Source organism: Spinacia oleracea, chromosome 3 (assembly GCF_020520425.1).
Source record: "Spinacia oleracea cultivar Varoflay chromosome 3, BTI_SOV_V1, whole genome shotgun sequence".
In the NCBI taxonomy this organism is placed as follows: domain Eukaryota; kingdom Viridiplantae; phylum Streptophyta; class Magnoliopsida; order Caryophyllales; family Amaranthaceae; genus Spinacia; species Spinacia oleracea.
This window is the reverse complement of record NC_079489.1, coordinates 16160113-16186402: the sequence shown is the minus strand read 5'-3', so window position 1 is coordinate 16186402 and position 26290 is coordinate 16160113. Positions and strand designations below refer to the sequence as shown.

General features: G+C 34.0%; 1 protein-coding gene and 2 long non-coding RNA genes across 3 annotated transcripts; 2 read left to right on the top strand and 1 right to left on the bottom strand.

Moving 5' to 3' along the window:
- The first annotated feature begins 2781 nt into the window (after positions 1-2781).
- Positions 2782-4484, top strand: LOC110797792 (MLP-like protein 31). Its single transcript, XM_022002916.2, has 2 exons — positions 2782-3039; positions 3952-4484. The coding sequence occupies exons 1-2, from the start codon at positions 2844-2846 to the stop codon at positions 4224-4226; spliced, it is 471 nt and encodes a 156-aa protein (XP_021858608.1). The 5' UTR covers positions 2782-2843; the 3' UTR covers positions 4227-4484.
- Positions 4485-12121: 7637 nt separating this feature from the next.
- Positions 12122-16229, bottom strand: LOC110797797 (uncharacterized). The gene is made up of 4 exons (XR_002535934.2): positions 15864-16229; positions 14322-14646; positions 13101-13200; positions 12122-12447 (listed from the first exon to the last, which is right to left on the bottom strand). It is a non-coding gene; the product is annotated as an uncharacterized lncRNA (long non-coding RNA).
- A 2834-nt stretch (positions 16230-19063) lies between these two features.
- LOC110797799 (uncharacterized) lies at positions 19064-22133 on the top strand. The gene is made up of 5 exons (XR_008931404.1): positions 19064-19200; positions 19303-19372; positions 19464-19577; positions 20230-20294; positions 21270-22133. It is a non-coding gene; the product is annotated as an uncharacterized lncRNA (long non-coding RNA).
- The last annotated feature ends 4157 nt before the right edge of the window (positions 22134-26290 follow it).

The following is a 26290-nucleotide window of genomic DNA, read 5'->3' as shown; positions in this document are numbered from 1 at the left end:
GATATGGGTGGATGGGGTTGAATTTTTTTAACAGTGCGTCTCATGTGTGACCAGTCACACCATCAACTTGATGGTGTGACGCGCGCAATTAATGTGGAGAAAGTTATAGAAGAGTGTTACTTGACTTCTGTGCTGGTGTTACTTCTACATTGTATTCGCCGTTACTTTTTTTTTGTTTTACTGCAGTTTCTTGAATTTCATGTTAGAGGTTGATTGTATAGACGAGTGTTACTTGATACTCTATGCTGGTGTTACTTATACATTGTATTCGTCGTTATTTTTCTTATTTTATTGCAGTTTCATGTAAAAGGTTCCTTGTATAGACTAGTGTTACTTGACTTTCTATGATGATGTTACTTGTACGTTGTATTCGTTGTTATTTTCTTGTGTTTACCACATTTTCTTGAATTTCATGTTCGAGGTTCTTTGTATAGACTGGTGTTACTTGATCTTTTATGCTGATGTTACTTTTAGTTATTGCATTTTCTTCAATTTCATATTAAAGGTTCCTTGTATAAACTAGTGTTATTTGAATTACTATGCTGATGTTACTTATACCTTGTATTCGCGGTTACTTTTTTTGTTTTATTGCAGTTTCATGTAAGAGGTTCCTTGTATAGACTGGAGTTACTTGACTTTCTATGATGATGTTACTCGTACGTTGTATTCGCTGTTATTTTCTTGCGTTTACTACATTTTCTTGAATTTCATGTTCGAGGTTCCTTGAATAGACTGGTGTTACTTGACCTGTTATGCTGATGTTACTTTTAGTTATTGCATTTTCTTCAATTTCATGTTAGAAGTTCCTTGTATAAATTGGTGTTACTTGAATTTCTATGCTGATGTTACTTATACCTTGTATTCGCGGTTACTTTTTTTGTTTTATTGCGTTTTCTTCAATTTCATGTTAGAGTTTCTTTGTATATACTGATGTTACTTTATTTTCTATGTTGATGTTACTTTATTTTCTATACCGATGTTACTTTATTTTCTATATGTTAGAGTTTCTTTGTATATACTAATGTTACTTTATTTTCTATGTTGATGTTACTTTATTTTCTATACTGATGTTACTTTATTTTCTATGCCAATGTTACTTTATTTTTTGCCTTTAAACGCGTTGGATTTATTTATAAGTGTGAACATGTCACACCATCAAGTTGATGGTGTGGCTGGTCTCATATAAGACTTGAGGTTTTTTTAATGTTTGTTTTAGGAAGTAAGGAATATATGTGCATCTATGGTTAATATAATATTAATAAAAATATACTTCCTCCGTCTTTTAATACTCGCAACGTTTGGACTTTTGCCACTATTCATATAATCTACTTTGACTATTCTTAGTGCTTTTTATATAAGATATAACATAGTCATGTGAGATCTTGTTAGATTCGTCTCAATGCGTATTTTCAAAATATCAACTTTTAATAATTTTTGCATAAAGAGAATTTAAGATATAAATGATCAAAGTTGTGCATTGGCATGCGTGAAACTAACAAACGTTGCGAGTATTAAAAGACGGAGGAAGTATCATTTATAGAAACGGGGCAAGTATTAATGATGAACTTTATAATTTTCATTTTAGTCCGTTTTACAATGTTATTTACCTTGTGCTTTATACTATTTTTTGACATGAAAATTTACTATCGTACCCTTCTTAACCTATAACATTTACAACTTTTCACTCAATTTTTTTTAGATTCACCCACCTTTTTACACATTTCTCTTACTTTATTCATATTTACACGCTATTCTTATTTTCTTTTAATATATGTGCAAATAGTAATTAAAAGTATATCATTTTAAAACGGAAGTCGTAATGTCGGTTAGAGTTACTAATTGTCAAAGAAATGAATCGAAGACTGTGCAAATTGCAACAGTGAAAAACATTATGGAATTAAAATATCAGTGTTTTTTTGAAGGAGTACTATTATTAATTTGTTGACTACTTTAATGCGGAGTATAACTTTATTGTTTATCAGTATGAAAGGAATTTTATCAAGCAGTTTTAAGAGTCATACAATGATACAATATTATACAAGCAATTGAGGATTCATTAGAAATTTAACTTATAGGAAGGGCCTACTTTGCTAAACGGAACAATTCCTAGGACTTTCGTGCTATTTAACGTCATTTTATTTAACATCTTAGATTTTAATGTTTTATGTTAAACAAAATACCCGTGTCAATGTTTATATTGTTTGAATTAGTATTTGAGCTCAGACGATGCACCGTTTATCACATTCTTACTTACAAGTATTGTACAATAAATATTCTAAGTGAAAGTTAATTCAAAATGCTTAAAATTAAGTTACTCCATATAAGTAAAAGTTATCTATTTTTTAGTGATACTTTTTTTTACTTTTACAAAAGTTATTCCTTCAAAATCACTCTGAATGTACAAAAGTAACTATTTAACCTTTTAAAATGTTTATCATATCCATCAACTATTTTTTTCACAATACAAAAGTTGATAAAAACATATTAAAAGTTACAAAAAGCTGGGTAAAAGTAATCTTGATGTACAATAAATTTGTTGTACACCTTATGCGTGCAAAATTTTTTTGCCAGGTTATTACAAGAATAACTATATCTTACGCAGTATAGTTATGAAAAAGAATTGTTAGATAATGCCTTGAATCGGTCAAGCCCCTTACTGCAACGCCACAGCATGAGGATCTCGCTATTGGAGCATCTTTCAATTTTAATTTTAATTTTAATTTTAATTTTTATGTTTTCGACAGCTATTGGAGCATCTATAAAAGGGGCAGTTAGCAGAACTAGTTGGTCACCAAAACCACTTGTGTTTGCAGTAATTTACTCTAAACTCTAAAGTGAGCATCATGTCAAAAACATTGGGAATAAAAGGGAAACTAGAAGTTGAAGTTGATATCAATTGTCATGGTGATATCTTCCATGAAATATTTAGCACCAGGCCACACCATATCTCCGATATGTCACCACACATCCATGCTTGTGATGTGCACGATGGTGAATTCGGCAAGCCCGGCTCTATCATTAACTGGGATTATACCCTCGGTACGTAATTCGATCTTCACATCCACCATTACAAATTTACATTGCGTTATGATGTTGTTTATCATTCATACTCCTATTAATGATCTTGTTCAAGTACGTAGTAGTAATAACACTACAAGAATTTGTATCTTTTATGACAACCTAATAACGACGGGTAAAAACCCCGTCGTAAAAGGCTTTTGCGACGGGGATAACAACCCAACAAAGACGGGAACAACCGTCGCAAATGTCTTTTACGACGGGTTAGCGACGAGATTTTCCATTAACAACGACCCCCTTTTATGACGGGTTTACGACGGAAAATCCCGTCATTAATCAACAATTATTGGCTTTAGCGACGGGATTTCCCGTCGTTAATAGTACAATTTCTTGTAGTGATAGTACGTCAAACCAACACAAGTTTGTGGACAATTCACCTTGTGACTTGGAGGTCACAAGGTCGATCTCCATCAGATGCGAAATATTTAGGCTTGACTCAAACAAAGACCTGTACGTGTAGCTGAACTGACTAACATGTGATAGATGTTGGTTCAGTAGGATTGGCTCATGTAGATGTTGCCCATCCTCGGCCCTAGGCCATGAAATAAGGTTTATCTTATTAATTTCTAAATTTCAGATTTTTCTTTTTTTTGTGATGGGTAGCTTTCTGTGTGTGTTAAGACTGACCCATGAAACATCACGTGTGAGAATCCAACATTGATAAAAGAGAAAAGAGTTAAACACTTAATACGATTTTATTAAGTGTACTCTCTCTTGGTGACGGGTGTGGCCCGTGCCCGTATTTAATAGTGTGTGTGTGAGAGAGAGATGGGTAGCTATACATTAGTTGAAAGACCTATGATAAATTCAAAGCGTAAATTCTATTGAATAAATAAAATCTAATTTAAAAATCGGGATTGCATAAATGTGCAGATGGGAAAAAGTGTGTAGCGAAGGAGCTAGTGGAAGTGGTAGACGAGGAAAACAAGTTAGTAAGATTCAAAATCATCGAAGGAGATCTTCTGAAAGAGTTCAAGACCTTCACACTTACAGTACAAGTACTTCCAATGGGTGATATAACTGGAGTGAAATGGACTGCTGAATTTGTAACAATTGATGATAAAGGGCATTACCCTACCAAGTTAATCGACTTTTGCATTGCAGTCTCTAAAGATATCGAGGCCCATCACCTTAAAGACGACAAGTGATCGATCGACTAGCGGTATGTACCGTCTGATGGGGGATCATTGCAATTTATTGCCGGGTGTATAATTGTTATCGTATGTGTATTGTATGCAATAAATATATATGTGTTGTTGTTGTTGTTGTTGTTGTTGTTGTTGTTGTTGTTGTATATCTTTCTCATTATATATATATGTGTATTTGGAATAATGATAGTGAAGTCGATCACCTACTGTACTACTACGTACGTATCATGTATGAATGCATTATGATTTTTTAGTTTATATCAAGGACGAGTGACAGGCTGAAATTTTATTTTGTTCTTAAGTTTTATTCATAAATTTTATTATGTTAATTATTTTATGCCATTATATAATTATATCTATACAAGTTTAGGAATGGCAAGTTGGGGAATAAAAAAAGCAAATAGGGAATAACCTTTTATACACATTAGTTATATCTACTACGTATAAAATATTAGAAATGGAAAATTGAGAAGAAAAAATATTATGCAAATATATAATTATATCTATAAAATGTTAAAAATGGCAAGTTGGGGAAAAAATATGCAAATATATAATTACAAACTTTTATGTATGATGGTTTTACTAAATACCACCTTGAAATCATATAAGTTAAGCACTTGAACTAATTAGTTAAGCACTGAAATCAATTAGTTAGGCAATAAAAATAATTAGCTAAGCACTAGAAATGATTAGTTAACCAATAGAACCATTTAGTTAAACAATCAAATTGGTCTTTACGGTCTTACATAAAAGTTGCCGATATATAATTATATCTACTGCATAATATATTAGAAACGGCAAGTTGGAGAAAGAAAAAAAAGAAAAGCAAATAGGAAATAATGTTTAAGAATCTCTGTAAAATATTGAAATGGCAAATTGATCGAGAACAAAAAAATAAAATACTTCATAATAAAAAGAAGCAAATAGGAAATGTTTGTAAGGTGAACCTATAAACTCATGAGTATGATCATGTTCTCACTTCTCACCACTGCAACATACCATCATTGATTATAGTTAGTTAGTTATTACTCCCTCCGTTCCTTAATACTTGCATCGCTTTTCTTTTTGGGTCGTCCCTTAATACATGAACCGCTTCTATAAATAGATATCTTTACTAATATTATATTATTTCTCACACTTACCTACTAACCCACCTACGCCCCTACTCCCTACAAAAAATCATTTAAAAATTCACACACCTCACTCACCACTCCCCACCCCTTACATATTTCACACTAACTATATTTTTAAAAAAAAAATACCCCACTATCAACTAACAACCATTAAATTAATAAGTCAATTTAAATGTCTTAAACTCCGCACGGTCAAACCAGAGTGAGTATTAAGGGACGGAGGGAGTACTCCGTAGTATTAAACTATACAGAGTATAAAAGCTTCCAAACTTGTGACAGGTGGAGGGACTTCTTAGACCTCAACGTAGCTTCATCCCTAATTTATAAGCGAAAATGATAAAGGTCGCAACATGCGACCTTTAAGCCATGTCACAATGATGACATGACATGCTTATGTGTCATAATTTAAATTGTAAATTAAAATATTTAATTTATATATCCTATCTTAAATGGTTCATAAAAAGCTAGGAAAATCTTAATATTCTAATTTGTTTCCTTATTTATATCGACTACTTTATTTACATGTTTTCATAGTAAAAATATTACATTGATAGTAAAAATATTATGATGACTCATAGTCTACGTGTCGTCTATATGTACCAATTAAACTGTGCCACGTAAGATTGCGACAACTAAATTTTGTCACAACTTGCGACCTTTATCATCACCCATTTATAAGATGAAGTTGAAAGTTTGAAACCGAAAATAGGAAACGAAACAGGAACCAAAAAATGCTCGTACGAAACACGAAAGAAATATACTTTAGAGCATTTCAATTGTAGTGCTTAGTGGCGTAACCAGAATTTCGAAACAGAATAGACACTTTTAAAATAAATAAAAATTACAACCTTTTAAAAAAAAAGATACAATGAAAATGACAATATGCGGAGTACTAATTACAATGTTTATATTATTTAACAATTTCACAGTTTACCGTTATTTTATAAATCCTAAGATTTTAAAGATTATACAAGATAAATGTATACAGAGTACCCCGTGTTATATAAGCAATTAACAACAAAACTTTAAAAATATACGAAGAATAAATTAAAAATCATATGAGAATATGATGTGCCACCCCCGGAAAAAAAAACCCTGAAATTTTAAATAATTCTCGATCTAAAAATAAGGTTTATGTATTTAATCTGCAACAAAGAAAAGACAATTGACTGAAGTGATCAGCTAGGAAATCTAATTATGTCATTGTCCCCTTTGGTCATGATTTTTCAATTAAAAACTAGGTAGACATTTATCTATCCAATTTACACAGTACATCCGCCCCTAACTAGTGCTATCTCTTACTTTTCCACTCTTAATCTCTCTCTTCATCCACATCAGCACCACTCTTAACAAGAGTTACTCCCTCCGTATTTTTTTAAGAGATACACTTGCCTTTTCCGGCCGTATTTTTTTAAGAGATACACTTGCCATTTTTGGTAACTTATCAACCCCACCACCTAATTAAATAATATATCTACTACACTTTATGACCCACCATCCAATTAAAAAATAATTTTACAACTACACCCACCCCACCCCCACCTCCACTTGTTCAAAAGGACATGGTCCCCAATGTACTTATTTATTAAAATATCTACCCCAACCCCACTTCTTTTATTCTTCTTAAGACCCGTGCCCAACCAAGTGTATCTCTTAAAAAAATACGGAGGGAGTAGCTAGTTATACACTAACTCTTAGGTAGTTTTTTCCCAATAAATATACTAAATCTTAAACACTGTCTCTTAGGTAGTTTTTTCTTATTTTTTTATTTTATTTTAATACAAAAATATCAAAAAGTAAGCATAATACCCCACAATATTTCCACCTCACACCCCTCTTATTTTCTAAGAACTACCTCTTATTTTGAGGATGTCATAATCTATATATTATACTAAAAGAGAGGAAATCAATGTGGTGATGACAAATGTCACTCATTGATTCGCCTCTCTTTTAATATAATAAATAATTAAATATATAATATAAATAATCAATTAATAGAATATATGTAAATATAGAGAATATATGTAAATATTCTAGCAAATCAATTATTAATCCTTATAAATTATTTGTTTACATTAAATAATTATTCTTTCTATTTACACATTAGTTAATCAAATCAATGTGATCTCATGAATCTATATGCTATAATAATACTCTTACAAGATACGTAGTATATAACTTATCCAAAAACAAAATGATATAATTATGTTAAGTTCAACGATTATTTATATTTCTTATCCTAATATAATAACTATGGTTTTGGATCCTCTATAGTTTTAAAATAACTCTACGAGGTAGAGTTTGAGCATATCTACCACTGAATAAAAAATCAATGTTTCATATATTATCTTTCCAAAATTCCCCCTATTTTTTCTCATCAATATGAGCCATTGATTTTAAAATGTATTGTTTATATACAACTTTACATCGTAGAGTTTTATTAAAACTCTAGAGGATCCAGACTCAAGAACTATATACTTGAACTATTATGTTAGTAAAGAACTATTATACTATACTAAAGTTAAGATAAGTATATGGAGTTTAAGATCGTTTATACATTATAGATATAAAACATGAAAGAATCTATTTGATATATGGGTAAGTAACTTATTATATGAAGGTTGTAAAACAAATAAGTATAAGATGTATAACAAATAAATATACAATGTGGATGTCTTATAAAAATGTAGAATACACTTTTAATTTTACAAATAAAATCTCGATACGGAGTATTTATTTTGTTTGAGTCAATATGTAAAAATTATTATGCACCTAATTTATGTCGTTATTTTTTTATCTCTTTATTGCATGGTATGGAATATTTATTTTATTTGAGACAATTTGGTCAAATTATTATGCACCAGTTTTGTCATTATTGTTTATGTACAACTGATATATGATATTAATATTACTATAATAGGTCATTACTAAATTCGACTCAATATCACGTACAATGTTCACAACCATACGACAATGATTTGTCCAACATATTAATAAAAGTTCGTAAACATCTTTTAGCATGTATTAAAATAATTTACCTTTTTTTTTTTACTAATGACTAACTGTATGTACTATTAGTTTTTATTTAGAATTTGTGTCATTGAGGATATGTATAATGAATGTTTACCTTTTGCTTCAATAAACAAAGTAGTCTTTAACAAGTTTGTCTAAAACATGATTATTTAAAAGAAATTGTTTAATTACTTAGCATCTTTTCTCTCTCACATTTATAATTTTCTCCTTATCGTTTCATTAATAGTTTCTTAATCTTTTAAATGATTGAGAGTCTACTTCAATATAAAAATATTCACAACCATATGACAATGATTGTCTAAAATATTCAAAAGTTAACTGAAAGGCAAAATTATTTACCGAATATAGATTGTCAGTGGGGCTGGATTTTTGGGAGAAACCCCGCTCATCCGCTTGAAGTGGGCGGGGATGGAGGAAAATTTGGTGGGTGATAGGGTTACAAAACGTATTCGTCACGGGTGACGGACCAAATTGAAGATGAATTTTAGATTGGACTAGAGTTGATCATGGGCGGGAATACCCGCTAGACCCGACCCGCTCGGCCCGTTAAAGTAGCGGGCTTGGACAATGTTTTTTTTAAAAAAAATCGAAAGTTGGGAGGGCCAGGTCCGGCCCGTTAATAAAAATGGACGGGTTACGGCACACAAAATTTATTAACAGGCAGGCCCGCCCAGCCGGCTAAATTTAAATAAACTTACTTCTTGTAATTCTGATAATCTGATTTTAGAACATTTTGGTCTTCTAGAGTATGTATCTAATTAATTAATTAATAATTATCTATTGCCTAAAAGAAAGTAGGAAACCCTAGAGCCAACCTAACACTTCCATTTCACAAAAGAGTCGCCACCCACCCTTAGTCTCCTACTCTCTTACGTTCTTCACTACATCTTCATTCTTCTCCATTCCTTCTCCATCTACGAAGTAACTTACCAGTAGGTACAACAGGATTAATTTATGTTTTATTCTATGACAACTTTTCCTTGAAAAAATTATATTACGCGTAAGCCCATTAGCCCGTTGGCAGCCCGCATTTTATGTACAAGGCGGGTGAGAGAAATAAATATATTATTTAGCGGACGGGTAAGGGCTGCATTTTTAAGCCTGTTGGACAGATTTTTGGAAGGTTGCCCGTCCATTACCCGTCCAAACCCGCAAACGATCAGCTCTAGATTGGACCTGCCTGCCTCGCTTATCGTTCATCTAATTGATTATGAACTTATCAACATTTCATTTACTGCTAACCTACACATTACTATGTTTTGTTAATTCACACAATTACTCTAATTAATCAAACAACCGAATTATCGATGACTCTATACTAAAATTCAAAACTCTCTTACCAAAAGAAAATGTTTAGCCTAGAAGTGAGTTAATTTGAGGTGGATTTGGAACACGAATGGGTGATGGAGCGGAGATGAATTTGTTTTTTACCCCATGAGAAGGGGATTGGGAGGAGTGGGGGTGTTTTTATAATTGTGGGTGGCGGGGATAAAAATGAGCATTTTAGGCGGTACGAGTTTGGAGGCCACGCCCCGCCTCAAACTCATATATAACTGAATAACGTAAATGGTTGGAGTAAGTGTTAGGTGGTCGGGTAATGAAGTATAAGGGCAAGTATTAAGTGAGTATTACTATAGAAGTTAAGGTTGGATGATAATAACTTTATGCTTGCCACAAGTCATGAATGAGGATGAAATAGTTTAGTTTAGGTGCCCTTTTTTGTTTTTTAAAAAATAAATAAATAAGACATCGAGTGAAGCAATAACACATATATCCATCATTAATTTTAATTAGGAGAATACACATACTTCCTCCGTCTTTTAATACTCGCAACGTTTGGACTTTTGCCACTATTCATATAATCTACTTTGACTATTCGTAGTGTTTTTTATATAAGATAAAACATAGTCATGTGGGATCTTGTTAGATTCGTCTCAATGTGTATTTTCAAAATATCAACTTTTTATAATTTTTGCATAAAGATAATTTAAGATATAAATGATCAAAGTTGTGCATCGGCATGCGTGAAACTAACAAACGTTGCGAGTATTAAAAGACGGAGGAAGTATATAAGCTCTATTTTGATAATAATGGTCTATCATAACAATTTAGATTTCATATAAATTTATATTTAGATTATAAATCGTGCATCGCACGGGTATTATACTAGTTAATCTCTAAATAAGAGGGAGCTAAGAGTTACATCTTATTTGCTAAGAGTTAGCTCTTAGATTTTCTCTCTCCTTAAAAGGGGCTAAGAGTTATCTAGTATTAATACTCTAAGAATTCTCTAGTATTGATGATGTTAGTTTTCAAAAATTAATTCAATGTAATAATAATGGACCCAACCATACAAAATTGTTTTACTTTAGAATTATTGTATAGCCAGATATCGAGGACCATTAAGTTAGCTGATCGAAATCATGTTAAGGGAGAATCAGATCGGATCTAATAAGGACATCTTATAATGTTATTAAACTATAATTAAGTACAAAAACAATGCATGATTGTATTAATTTTGTTTGCAATTAGTGACATCCGACATTGTAGAAATATTGTTTGCTGAGTAGTTTTTTTTTTTTTTTTTTTGGCTGATTAGTTGTTTAATTTGTTGTCTTTATATGTCTGAAATTGTATTAAAAACTCATAACAAAAAGATAACTATGAATCGATAAATTAGTACGATGTACTTTTTCTTGATAAACATATGTATCGTTGGTAAGGATTGAGACTCGAGAGGATAAGAGTTGTTGACTGTACGTTATAAGAATCCATTTCTATACAAGAGGAAATTATAGATGTCCTATTGTTAATGTTGTGGTGAATTTACGGACTGAAATAAAATTCTTAATAATTTGGGGTGTTAGGCCTAGGAGAACATCACGGAGGGCTAGGGGTAGTTTAAGGTGGGGGGGTTGCATGTTCATAACCGGTAACTGGAATGCGATGACCATTACCAACTAAAATATGATTATTAGTGCTTAAATTAAACAAGGGCATAAGAGTACCTGGATTATTGATCATATGCGAAGTCGCACCCGAGTCCACATATCATGACTGATCTTGGGGCAGGGTCATTGTTGCAAAAGAATTTCCCAATTCCGTTGGGGTCAGTGTCGGTCCATATTCCGAATAACTGGCCTGAGGTGGTTGGAAATGCTGTTGGCCATATTGGTTGTATGGTAATTGGACTGGACGGTAATAGGGAGTGGGCCCAATAATTGAATTAGGTGGCCTTTGTTGTTGTGGCACTACTACAAAAATAGGCAAAGAGACCCTTCCAAAATGGCCTAAGAGACCTCATTTGCCCCTTATCTAGAGGGGGTCTGTTTGGTAAAAGCTAGAGACCCCTTACCTAAGAAATGAGGTCTATTATGTAAATCGTATGGAGAATATTTTAGAAGGGAAAGAGACCCATCATTAGACATAGGAGGTTTGTTTGTTAAAAATATTCAGACCCCATTCGTAAGATAGGGGGTCTCTTTGATTTTTTTAATATTTTTTATTCAAGAAATTAAGACCCCATATATAAGATAGGATGTCTCTTTGAATTTTTTTTTTATTATTTTCTATCCAATAAATTCAGACCCTTTATATAAGATAGGAAGTCTCTTTGAATTTTTTATTATTATAAATGAGAGATCCTTTTTATACCTAACGGGTCTCTATGAATTTATTTTTTAAAACAAAAATATAAAAAAATGCAAACGCAGGCGTTAAACCTGCTACTGCGTGAAACCTGCTGGCTTGATATCATGCAAAACTATATTTGCTGAATAATAATTCCATAATATTCCAATTGTAATCTCCAAAAACACAAAAACTGTACATCAATTATAATTTCTAAAATCGCAAGAGCTTTAGATCGTAATTTCAAAAAGCGTAAAAACAACAAAAAAATGTTATAGTATAATCATTGACACCAATTAACAGTAATTGGAACCAAAACTCAGACCTATTTCTATACCATATCTTGTTTTCTTCATATGCTTCTTGCTTGACCACATGTCTCTAACCTCGTCAACATTTTCCGATGAATAAGTTCCTTAAGAAAACTGTAATAAGCAACAGAATAAGTAATTAAGCAAATTAGAAGTTCCACAATCGTTAAAAAATTGGTAAAGCATCATCAACAAACTGTTTATAAACCTCTTATAAGATTAAAACAGTTATGTATGCGTTTATAAGACCGGAATACTGACTAGTCAGTGTAAAAGATAATTGTAATCATGTCTCCATGATTGTATAATCAAGCTAATGAAACTTAAAGATAGAAAAACAGTGGGAGAAACAGGACGGTAGCCAGTAAGCGAGTAAGATCAACAATAGAAAATGAAACATTCTCCTGTGTAATATATCCAGTTTAGATGATAATAGTGGAAAATGTCAGATTATAACTAATCATAAAGGTACGAGAAGAGATATGTTAGAAGCACCAGGGGGGAAATAAATAAGTTCACTAATTAAGTTGAGAACATGAACATGAAAAAGTTTCATACATTGCAATAGCTATGGACAACCATGTATTGCAGCTGGATTGTCACGCACACCAAATCTCCAACCATTGACGTTAAGAGATTATTAAAACAGACGAATGAGATGTATAAAAATATTATATAATGCTCCCATAATGAAGCAGATAATATTTTGTTTAAGGGTCTATTTGAAGGCTTAAGAACCTAGCATAATATGGGAGAAGATGCACCACCTGCATATCTGATGTCCATGAAGTGAGGTAATATGCTATCTTTGTATGAGTCTTTTAGCTCTCCTACTAGGGTGTCTAGATCAGCAACATCATCAAATTCCTGAGCAAAGAATACCAGATTAAACAAACACACTGTACAGAGTAACATTGCACGAGTTCAGTATGATCGTCTCCAAATTGAAAATGCATCCATAAGGGCATGGTGGCTACAAACATATGAACGCAAGCAGCTACACAGACTCCTTGTTTCGCTCTTCGGATTGTGCAGTCACACTCACACTACTACACAATATAGGGGAATAAACTCTTCATAAAAGACCATGTTGATTCAAGTCATTAACTATCCAACTATTTCAAGTTATGGACTATGCAAATGCCAATTAGTAGTGGCGGATTTCATAAGATACATACATAAGAATACTTCTAATAGTTCTTGAACTAATAGTATCAACCTCACATAGTTCCCCGGCAAAAAAGGTCATTCCCTTGGTTGAGTGACTTGAGAGTTTCCACTCACCTCCTCGGTATAGAGTTCAAACGCGCATACCAGAAAGAAGAAAATAGTATGCAGAGTTTCTACAGGCAGAACTAGAACAATTTGTGCAATAAATAATCCAGTATTTTCCTAGATGGAGCTCCACTATAATTATGAAAATCCATTCAATGAAACAACTGCTCAACTTTGGGAGCTCGATAAAACAAATGTTGACTATATGCAACATTAACATCATCAATCTGTAGAACCGTCCTAGGAGATCAGCTCTACCTAAAGATGCAAGATTCAAATCAAAGCTACTTGCCTGCAATATCTAATAAGTAAGTTTGACAATATTGGAATGTGCCAAGAACTAAAATTACACCTTGTCCGAAGACCTAAGAACTGTGTTTAATTTAAGCAACCTAGCAAAATTACACATTTTTCTGTTGTTTCTTCCTCAAAGAATAAATTGACAATAAACCATAGTTACAACTCATAAATCAAGTAGTTCCAATTGAATACGCATTAAACATAAATCTATTAGCGACAAAGATAACATTATAGCTAACAATATCTGCAATAATCACAATTTCACTAGAAATGCTGAAAAATTGAACAAATTCTTGCCCTAATTGACAAATCTTCGCCTCCGGCAAATAATACCATCCATTTTTAACCATAAAACCTTAAAATTATGACATAACCAGAAAAAATGAGCAAACATTGAGGAGAAAGGGAAATACCAGTGATATCTGAAGTTGAAATTTGAGAATGGCGAGGAATGCCTTGGATTAAGAGCGTGGAAAGAAGGTGACCATTACAGAGTTTCTATTGGTGGTTCAATTTCTCGATAATTGCTTCGTTCAATCGCAGATCTACACCAACAGGTTCTCTGTCGTCGCCGTTCTTAAGGGTTTTCGGCTGCTTTAAAGTGAGAAGACGAAGTATACAACTCTAACCAGTGACACGTGTTTTCATTCTCTTCCTTTTAATGCTAGGATCACCAACCCTCCTCTTCCTGGAATGCAGCTTTTTCTTCGCATCCTCAAGCATTCAATTTTCATCTCTCTGAAAACAAATCAAAAGAAGTTCATGGCAGTCACTTTAGTACTTTTCTTCAATGAAAAAAATCATATATTGTATGCAGCAAAAGACTGATTCATATGAGTCTTTTCAAGCACTATAACATGGTGATTACATAGCTTAAACTCCATCTCATGGTCATTGATACGGAAAAAAAAATGGAACACATCACTCCACTATTTGTTTCAGTCTTCCCATAACAAACCCCAGCTGCCACACATTTAAAGCTACAGAAGCTTGCCTAGAAGATATCAAGAGACCTATTAGACTGAATAAAAGCACTTACTTTGTCAAAACTTTTAGACTCGTTATCCAACAAGCAATTGATAATACAAAAAAAAAAGAATCTACTAAATTAAACAATACAACGAAACATCTAACAACGAAACAATATAGATGTTCACAACAATGCAAAAAATTTGGTTTACACAATCCTTGATTGTTTTTTTTTTTGCCCTGCTCCAATAGAATTTTGACAATACAGTAGATAACTAATCATAAACCCTACCAATTTTTGTTGTCACAACTCACTCATTGCATCTAAACTAATTCAACCAAGTATATAAACCTAGTAAAACCCATTCAATCAAGTTACGAAGCTTGAGTTGAATCATTACCAGAGACCTTATGTAAATTCGGCATTTCCGAAGAAATCGTCTTCATTTTGTAAGGCTCTTTAACCGTAAACATAGGAAATTACTTAAGCCTTCTAGATTTTTCATTTAGCACAATTCATCTGTGTGCCGCGATCCTTTTCGTCTTATCTTTCTCATGCAATTCGCCTAAATGAATTGACAACTCACAATTCAAATGGAAACCCTTAATTTCAGTCATGGGAGAAATAGGTAGATTGGAGTTAGGGAAAACGAAGACCGTGAATGGTTGTTGGTGAGGAAAAGAAGGACGTTGGCAGAGAGGAAAGAGGACCAACACGAATGTTAGTTGGATATCCAGAAATATCACAAAAAATCTTTTGGGTATTTCATCAAACACTTGGTGTGCAACCCAAATAATATAACTTCCACTATTTAATATCAATCAAAATTATCATCTATGATCGTTAAAATCCAAGAAATTAACAACATTCAATAAATCCCTACTCAATGAACACACAATTACAACCAATTTGTCCTAATTAGAAAGCTTAACTTAATAACTCATACCAAAACCCTAATTTTAAAAACCCAAAGCAGAAAACTTACCCACACTAATTAAGCGGTGGAAGTGATTGGGGAAGAAACGAAGAGGTGGCGGAAGGTCGTGACTGTTGTGCGCAGGAGAGAGAGGGACCGATGTTTGATTAGTAGTGATTATGATGCAGCAATTCGGCAACCAGATTACTCCAATGTAGAGTTAAATGTCATAAGACTGAAATGTGAGTAGGAGAGGGGAAGAGAGGTAGAGGATGAAGCTTTGAAGGAGTTGAAACCATGGTTGCTCGAGAGAGAAAGTGAGATGAAAATGGAACGACTGGATTATTTTAGGTAAAAGGTAACTGTGGAAGGGATGCTTCAGTTCTGAGTCATTGACTCATTCCTACGGAATATTTATTTTCCTTTTTTTTTATTTTGAGAGGAAAAAAAAGACCCGTGTGTTCAATTACGGGGTCTCTCTTTTATTTCAAGCGCAGGACCCAATGTAGATGAGACCCGTGACCTTACATAACGGGTCTCTTATCTCTCTAATTCTTTTTTGTAAAATAATTTAGTACGCCAAAATGAAGATTAGAGACCAGTTATCTATAATATTAGATATTTCATATCAAAGAGACCCGTTATTTAAATAATGGGTCTTTTATTTGAGATCTCTTTTCTCATTTTTGTAGTAGTGTGGGGCTGCTTGTTGTTGAGGATATGGGAATGGGTGTAATCCCCCGTATATTTATAAAGTTTATTAATATAGTTTTACGAATAATTAATTATATTTAAATTATATTGGTGAATTTTAGTAATAAATATACATATTTAATGTATATTTATTTATTCAAATGTATTTTAAATATTTTAAGAATTTATGAAATCAAAAAAAAAAATTAGAATTTTATTTTGAAAAAAATTCGAATTACGAAAACTGATTGAATTTAGAAAACAATCATATTCGATTTTGGATTCAAATCCTAAAACTAAATTCCTAAGTCTAGCCCAATTGGGCAAAGCCCAATATTATAAACCCATAACCCAAAACCACCCTACTCCCTTCTCTTTCAGCATTACGTAAAAACAAAACAAACAAAAGAATCAACCAAACTCTCTCCTTCAATCTCACGTTAACCAGCAAACCCTCAAACCTTGGTACACTCTTTTCCCCAGCCGCCGGACAACCAGTCGCCGGCGGTAAGCTTTGCCCCCCTTCTTCTTCGATCTCCTTCTTCTTCGTTCTTCGTCCTTCTAATTTTCTTGCGTTCCCTTTTCCTTTGTTCTCACCATTAACCCCCTCCCTGTGTTCGACTTCGCACAGCAGCACCACGAGCATCGTGCCGCCGTCCACCACCTAGCGCAGTCACCCACGAACCTCGACCACCGCCGCACGGTAGTCCTCTTTCTTTCCTTCTTTTTCGTTTTTAATTTTCTTGATCTTCGTTCTTGATGCTTCGACCCTTATTGAACATGTCGTTCTCCACAGCCGTCGAGCCACGCAACCAACCTCCGCAAGCCGCCTCCGCAAGCCGCCGCCTTGCCGCCGCCGTGATCTGTCCGCCAGCCAACCCTTCTCTCTCCCTCTTTCTTGGTTATTTCTTGAACTCTAAGCAATTGAATTAAGTATTTTAATTTAAATGTTATTAATTTAAGTTATAATTTAACTAAATTGAATTCATGAATTTATGATTTAATTAGAATTTCAGAATTTTATATTATGTTTAAATAATATATTTAATTTTCAGATTATATAAATGCATTGAAATAATGATTTTTAATTATTTAAAGCATGAATTTTAAGTTTTAAATCATGGTAGGATGATTGTGGATTATTAAATTTATTGTTTCGATGTTCTAAGAACGTAGATTGGCCTTGGTGAAGTTTTTAAATAAGTTTACATTGCTGAAATTTAAAGTACGATGTTTGCAAAGAGTTTTCAACAAATTTCAATCTCTAATTCAATAATTGTTATGCTTGGAAATCAAATATTCAAGTTTTGTTATTGGAGAAAAGTTCTAAATATGTTTAGGATGTAGTTAGAATGTGTTATTATAGTTGTGAACGATTAGAAGTTGATTTGGAATCCTTGTTGTTTGTTTTTAGGCAGAGAATTATCTGTAGGCGACTTTTGAATTATTAAAGTGGTCTTGCAGTTTGTTTACACAAGGTACGTACATACCTGTGTGCTTGGAATGTGTGTTATCTGTTGAAACCAAGTTGAAATTTGTTGATGGACTTGATTATGTTGGAATTTCATGTTTAATATGGTTGGATGGACATGTTGAACATATATATTTCGTTATGATGATTATAACATGTTAGTAGATGATTGATGCAAACATGTTTGATTGGGAACACTAGATTACTTTATATATATTGATTCAGATCGATTGATTGTTGTTCCCTTTTAGCTTTTCACTACCTTATGAGGGCCGAGGACCTTGTTTAGTAAGTTGAAACCTTATACCCATATAGAGGGGCTGATCAATATTAAAGGAAAAGTTGGATTTAATTGGAATGAGTCTTGTTTGATACCCTTGTGACACTTACTTAATTCCAAGATAAAAACAGTTGTGAATAAATGTGGATTGTATGCCTTATGTGATTGTTGAGTCATAACATGGTTTCAATTTGTAAATCATGTAAAGTGAAACTGAGTAGCAATAGCTTTAGACTGTGCACGTCTAAAGTGACGGACAAACAGGAGTTGGGGTTCATGGTGGTAGCCCATGGCCTTTATCTCGGACCGGATTGATCACCGTGTCCTATTTTTATTCAAACGTTCCTCGATATCGCAGGTCACTGAGGTTACGGAGTCGCGCCCGTACCTCGTCTTCCTTAGTGAAGCCTCTAGCTAGAAAACTCGGTCCATTGACTATCTCTGTAATCCCCCGTAATTTTATAAATTTTATTAATATATTTTAACGTATAGTTAATTATATTTAAATAGAATTTATGAATTTTAGAAATAAATATGTAATTAACGAATATTTATTTTATTACATTTCTAAATATTTTAACGATTTATGCAATCAAAATTAATTTTAGAATTTTATTTTGAAATGAATTTGAATTACGAAAACACGTTTGGATTTGGAAAACAATCATAATCAGTTTTGGATTCAAATTCTAAATCTTAATTCTAATCCTAGTCCAAATTGGCAAAGCCCAAAACAAATAAACCCATAACCCCATACCCATGTTTCAACTTCACTTGAAATCTCAACCACCACCTTGCTCTTCACGTGAAACAGAAAAGGAAAAAAGAAACTCTCAGAAACTCTCAAACCTGCTCATCCTCCCTTTCACGTGAAGCAGTAACTAAATCTCCTCCTTGCTGCGCCGCCACCTTCGTCGGCCAACCATCACTCGACCGCTGACGCTGGCCTCTTCAGCCCTCCGGTCAGTTCCTTCCGGCACTCCTCCTCCCTTTCGTTCTCCTTTCTCTCCTCTCTCTTTGCTTCGTCCTTTCTCCTTAAATTAAGCACTGCCATCTATTTGCAGCAACCACCGCCAGCTTGTCGCCACCACCACCAGCCGGCATGTCACCGGTTTCTCGCACTCACCGCCGCCGGTAACTCCCTTCTCTTCCCTCGTGTCTCTCCCTTTTTCTGTTTGGTTTTCGATGCCCTTCTCCTCACTCTCTTGCTTTGATTGTCGCACAGCAGCCATCGCCCAACCGCCTTCCTCGCTGCAACCGCACACCCACCGGCCTCCGCGACCACCGTGCTTGCTGCCGCGTATTCCGACGCCGGCTAGCCTCCCTTGTCTCCACTTTGGTTATTTCCTTCCCTTCGATTTATTTAAATTAATATTTATGTTTTAATAAATTAATTAAGTTTCCATGATTTAAATTACTAGTTTTGAGTATATTTAGAATTCAGATTATATGCTGATATTATAAATTAGTTTATTTTCAGATTTGTTAATCATGTATGAGTAAAGGTTTTAATTATGTATTATTAATTTAATTTATGTTTTCTTGAACTAAATTTATAGTTTTATGATTTAATTATGAATTTCATATTTATATGTTTTGCATAATTAAATTATTAATTTTCAGATTATATAATTTGATTGAAATAAGAGTTTGAATTATTTAAAGTATGAATTTTAAGGTTTTAATGATTTTAAATCATAGTAGGATGTTTATGAATTATTAAAGTTATTGTTTTTATGATTTCAAACATGTTTATTATGTTTTGGAGTAGTTTGAAATTAGTTTATGTTGCTGGAAATTTAAAGTATGATGCTTTGAAGAGTTTTCAACGAATTTCAATCATTAATTCAATAATTATGATGCTAGGAAATCAAATATTCAAGTTTTGTTATTGGAGAAAAGTTCTAAATATGTTTAAGATGTAGTTAGAATGTGTTAGTATAGTTGTGAATGATTAGAAGTTGATTGAGAATATTTGTTGGTTGTTTTAGGCGGAGAATTCTATTTAGGCGACTTTTGAATTCGTTAAAGTGGCCTATCAGTTTGTTTACACAAGGTACGTACATACCTGTGTGCTTGGATGTGTGTTGTATTGAGAATATGATGAATATATTTATGAACTTGTTTATGTTGGAATTTCATGTTCAATGTCGTTGAATTAATGCGCTGAGCATAGAACTTTATTTATAAGAATTGAATCATGTTAGCATGGAATATTGATGCAAGCATGTTGTTTTGAGGAACTTTATAGTATTTAATATTGGTTTAGATCTTTATTGATCGTTGTTCCTCTTTAGATTTTCACTACTTTATAAGGGCCGAGGACCTTGTTTGGTAGTTGAACCTTATACCTAATAAAGGTTTTTAAATATGGATAAAGGAAGGATTAAAATAGTTGGAATTGGCTCTTGGTTGAACGTTGTGATCACTTGTTTAATTCAAAGATAAAAGAAGTTGTGTTTACTTGTTGAATATAATATTTATGTTTGATGAGTCATAACCAAGTATTAAAAGTTAAGTCATGTAAAGTGAAAATGAGTAGCAATAGCTTTAGACTGTGCACGTCTAAAGTGACGGACAATCAGGAGTTGGGGTCATGGGTAGCCTATGACTTTTTCTGGGGCCGGATTGATCACCGGTTCTATTTTTATTTAAAAGTCCCTCGATATCGCAGGTCATTGGGGTTTACGGAGTCGCGCCCGTACCTCGTCTTCCTTAGTGAAGAAGAAGAAGTTTCTAGTAGCAACTCAGTCCATTGACTATTTCAATTAAAATAATGTTATTGTTGTAAAAGTCTAGTCCAGTGTAGCCTAGCCTAGTAAAGTGTTGTCGTCAAATTAACATGTTTTGTCTACCCTTACTCGTGTTTTATTAGTACCATGTTAGGTGTGTTCGTTCAATAGTATCATGTTAGGATTATTATTGTTTTAGTATGTAGTACTCAGCTTTGCTGATTACGTGCTTTTGCTTGTGCATGTTGATCATGGCTATGCCTTATTGATCCTGTGATGACCCAATCTTTGGTGAGCAGTCTCTAAGGATCAATAAGCATTGTCCATCTGCAGGTTTGAAGATGTTGCATCATTGGGATCGGGAATAGAGAGCTTGTATTTAGTTTTGATTTGCTAAGTTAACTTGGGTTTGTTAATTGGGACTTTAAACTTGTCGTACTATTTATATTTCCTTATTTTCGTTGGATGATTTTTGGGGACTAAATCTGTAATCGATTATTTATAAACCTAAAGTTAGTTTTATGTTTTCCGCTGCAAAATTCTGAATAAGCCGTTACGTTTTCACACGGGCGATAATGCCTTGATAATTCTCTACGTTTTATATTAAAAGATTATTTTAGAAAAGAGAGAATTGTCGGGGTGTTACAATCTCAATTAAAATAATAATATTATTATAAAAGTCTAGTCCAGTCTAACCTAGTCTAGTCCAGTCTAACCTAGTCTAGTCAAGTGTGGTTGTCAAATTAACAAGTTTTGTCTGCCCTTATTTATGTTTTATTAGTATCATGTTAGGATTGATCGTTTAATAGAATCATATTAGGATTATTATTGATTTAGTATGTAGTACTCAGCTTTGCTGATTACGTGCTTTGTTTGTGTGTGTTGATCATGGCTATGCCTTATTGATCCTGTGATGACCCATTTTGGTGAGCTGTCTCTAAGGATCAATAAGCGTTGCCATCTACAGGTTTGAAGATGATGCATCATTGGGATCGGGATGAGAGAGCTTGTATTTAGTTTTGTTTGCTAAGTGACTTGGTTTATTAATTTGGACTTGAAACTTGTCGTACTATTTATATTTCCTTATTTTCGTTGATTGGTTTTTGGATTTAGTATGTAATCGATTATTTATGAACCTAAAAGTTAGTTTTATGTTTTCCGCTGCAAAATTCTGAATAAGCCGTTACGTTTTCACACGGGCGATAATACTTTGATAATTCTCTATAGTTATATTTATAAAAATGGTCATTTTAGAAAAAGGGAATTGTCGGGGTGTTACAATGGGCCAGGCACCGATTGTTGGACCCACTGCCCTTGTTGAGATGAGGCTGACCAAGTGCCATGTGGTGGGTCGGTCCATTGTTGTGGCTGGGCGCCCATTTGTTGTTGGGCAGGCTGATGTTGGCTGCCATTACCCCTTCCACGACCCTTACCGCGGCCACCACGATACCTGCTCCAACCGCCACCACCTATGCCACCACCACCTCCTCCAGGATTTCGCGGTGGTTGGTGCAGCTGTGGTGATACGACGGTGGGGGTTGGTTGGTGCACGACAAAACTTGATGACGTACCATTTGTGTCTTGGGATCGGCGTTCTTCTTCAACCAAGAGACGATTATGGGCATGTAGCCCCCATGTATATTAACACATTCATCTTCTCAAGTTGTCCCCAATATTTATCAAACTTCTTTTTCATTGTTGTAGCCATTCTCTTAAAATCAATATTATCACTAGCCATCCACTTATTTAATTGATCTAAAGCACGTGCAATAAAAAAGAATGTTGAATTGCTAGTCACATACAATGAGCCAGAAACTTGTTCAGTCAATGTCTTAAACTCCTTCAGAAATAAAGCAAACCCTTCACATACCTTCCAATCATTTTCTGAGGGAGCCCCTGCATTTTCCATTTCAAATTGTAATTCAATAGGATCTTCATTATCATCTCCATCAAGCTCAACTTCCAATGTAGAATCTAGTTGGGGATTAGTTGGAATATCCATCCTCAAAAAAATATCACGAAACTTCAAGGCTCTATCTAACATGTCAAATGTAGAGTTCCATCTAGTAGGAACATCTAAAGAAGGTGATAACTGGCTCCGCACATACTTTTCAGCAAGATCTTTAAATAGTTTCAACCTAGAAGGAGAACTCTTAACAAATTTCACAGCATATCTAACTTTATCAATAAATTTCTTGTTATTTTTCAGCCCATCCCACACTATAAGATTAATGATTAGGGGTGAGCGGGACCGGGTACCCGGTCAAATTTTAAGGAACCGGCCCCGGAACCGGTCAACACCGGTTCCTAGTTTTTGGAACCGGTCCCGGACCCGCTTATGATCGGGTCCAAGATTTGAGGAACCGGTCCCAGAACCAGTGGGAACCGGTTCCGGTTCCGGGTACCCGCTTAGTTTATTAAAAACTCTTTTTATCCATTTTTTTGGTTTAAATAAAATTAGTTTTCACAAGAATTCAAGAGATTTATAAACAAGTGCAAGATTAAATCAAAAAATATAGAATATTTATCCGTAATTATGCTCCAATAGCATCATTTGATAAGATTCATTTTTTGCAATAAATTTTGGCCTTGAAACACTCTGTGATTTGCATCAAACATACTCCCTCCGTACCTAAATGTTATTCCCGTTTGTCATTTTACGTGGTTATTAAGGTAAAAGAAACATTATAAGATTAACAATTATTAATGTAGTTTTATGGGGAATTGTTGCTTTTTGATTCCATTTTCACAAGAAAACAAAATAGTTGAACCAATAGAATTTAAGGAATATAAATGCCAACTCATTAATCCATCCAAACTTAAACCAACCAATGAGACTACAAGGTTTTTTTTATTGATAAACCAATAGAATTACAAAGTTAAAATTACAAAGAAGAGATTAAAAAGGAAATAAAAGAAATGGGAAGATTATTTTGGGACACTAAAAAAGGAAACGGGAATAACATTTAGATTCGGATGGAGTACTAGTTAATAAAACAAAAATATGTTGTTTTATTTTGATTTTTGTACTTCGAATATAAAGGTGAGTGAACTGAAGAGGAGATGTGAAACACCATATTGATGTGGGCTTGAATATCTCCACCACAAAGCCCAAAGAGGATACAACGATCAATACCGGTCAGCTGGGCCCAAACCTAGAAAGAAGGCCCAAACCTTGGTACCCAAACGAAATAAGAACATAACCCCATTTTGAAAGGCCCATCCTCTCTGAGAAGGTAGGTCCAAATGGTAAAAGGCTCATCATTGCGGGCCAAATGCCACGTGTCCTAAATCCCCAAGGGGCACACACCCCACAGCTAGGGTTGAGGGCACAGTCCCCAAGAAACCCTAGCACTATAAATAGCTCAGATCCCAAGGTAAAAGGGCATTCAATTCATTCCCACCAACAAAAACTTATCTTTGCTCTGACTTCTCTCTACAAATTACTTATCTCTCTAGCTTATACTTACTTAAGCATCGGAGGGAATATTCCTACGGGAAGATTCTTGTTTTGCAGGTTGCCAGAAGTTCGTGCCAGGTCATACTTGATACCTCCGAGGAACGCGTGCCACGTCAGCACCGCAAAAGATCCCACAACACATATGACCAGCTAGCAGCAAACAAAATTTAGCTTCGAAGCTTCGAAGATCCAAGTGACCGATGGTGAGATGTTGGAAATTAAAACTTGGAGGTTGAAGATGATAGTGGTGGCGGATGGGTGAGAAAATCTAGGGTTAGTGTATGTGAGTTTGTGAGAATGAATATTTAGATTACATATATGAGTAATGGGTTGGGCTTCATTTTTATGAAGTATCCAATAGTTCAATAGACAGCAGAAAAAAACAAAAAAAAAAACAAATTTATGGTTATGGAACCGGTTCTACCGGGTACCCGGTGGAAAACGGGTCCAAAATTCTAGGAACCGGTACCGGAACCGGTTAAGACCGGGTCCTGATTTTTGGATCCGGAACCGGTCCCAACATTTCCAATTCCGGTTCTGGACCCGGCGGGTCTTTACCAGTTCCGGGTCTGGTACCGGGTACCCGAATTTTTTGCTCACCCCTATTAATGATATGCGCAACACACCTCATATGCAAGTAATCCCCGTTACCAATGCATGTTGATTTTCTTTGCATCATTTTTTTCAATTCTAGACATGCAACATCATTAGAACTTGCATTATCCACAGTCACGGTAAATAATTTATCATCTAAACCCCAATCAAACAAACATTCCTCTACATCTTTAGCAATAGCCTTACCTTTGTGGCTAAAAATAGGACAAAAATTCAAAATCTTTTTATGCAACTTCCAATCATCATCAATAAAATGAGCAGTGAGACACATGTAATTGATTTTCTGAATACTTGTCCATGTATCAGTTGTAATAGAAACTCTTTGACATTTCATTCGTAAAAGCTCCTTTAAATTTGTCTTTTCTTTCCCATAAAGCTGCAAACAATCACGTGCAATAGTAAAACGTGATGGTATATGAAATTTAGGACAACAAGTTGCCATAAGATGTCTGAATCCAGGTTTCTCCACATGACGAAAAGGTAATTCATCTACTATGATCATGTAAGTAACTGCATCTCTAACATCTTTGACATTCAAAACCCAATTTTTAACTTTTGATTCTCCTCCTTCACTGTCAATGTCAAACACCAATTCAGTTTGTCTACCTTTCATTTTAGACTTATTTGTAGGATTAGTAGGACATCTTTCCCAATGATATTTCACATTTTAGAGCCATTAGAACGAACATCACAAGCAAAAGTTACATTTTCACAATACTTACACTCAGCTCTATTTTTACCTTTCTCCATGTACTCCCAAAAATGCACCCAATAGTCAGCTCTCCTCCCTTTTGAGCCCTCAATGTATTATCTTCCCACCATTTTTTGTCTTGGTGGTAACAAAGCTTTCACTTTTTGGTCCTTTATCTCTACAAGGTCATCATCTTGAGACTCACTACTATTATCATCTTGTACTTCTGCAATTTATTCTTGAGTTTCGGACTCGGAAAATGATCTTTTACTTCTTTTTGTAGGACCTGCCATCTGTAAGAGAAGAATATAAATAAAGGAATATTAGAATATTATTAATATATTAGAAAACTATATTGAGTACCTAAGGGCTAAGGCAACGGATTTAATTCCTACTACTTATATCAAATGGATGTTACGTTGAAAATTTTAAATAGTAATTAAAAAATTAAATGAATCTAACAAGAATATACAGAACTAAACAAAGATCTTATTACTATGCATAATCTTATTACTATGAATCTAACAAGAATATACATATGCATTCATGGTTTA

Bases quoted from the DNA above. Each gene is read 5' to 3' on its own strand.
- LOC110797792 (XM_022002916.2), top strand. From the start codon at position 2,844: ATGTCAAAAACATTGGGAATAAAAGGGAAACTAGAAGTTGAAGTTGAT. The intron at 3,040-3,951 runs GTACGTAATTCG...ATAAATGTGCAG, and splicing joins TAACTGGGATTATACCCTCG to ATGGGAAAAAGTGTGTAGCG.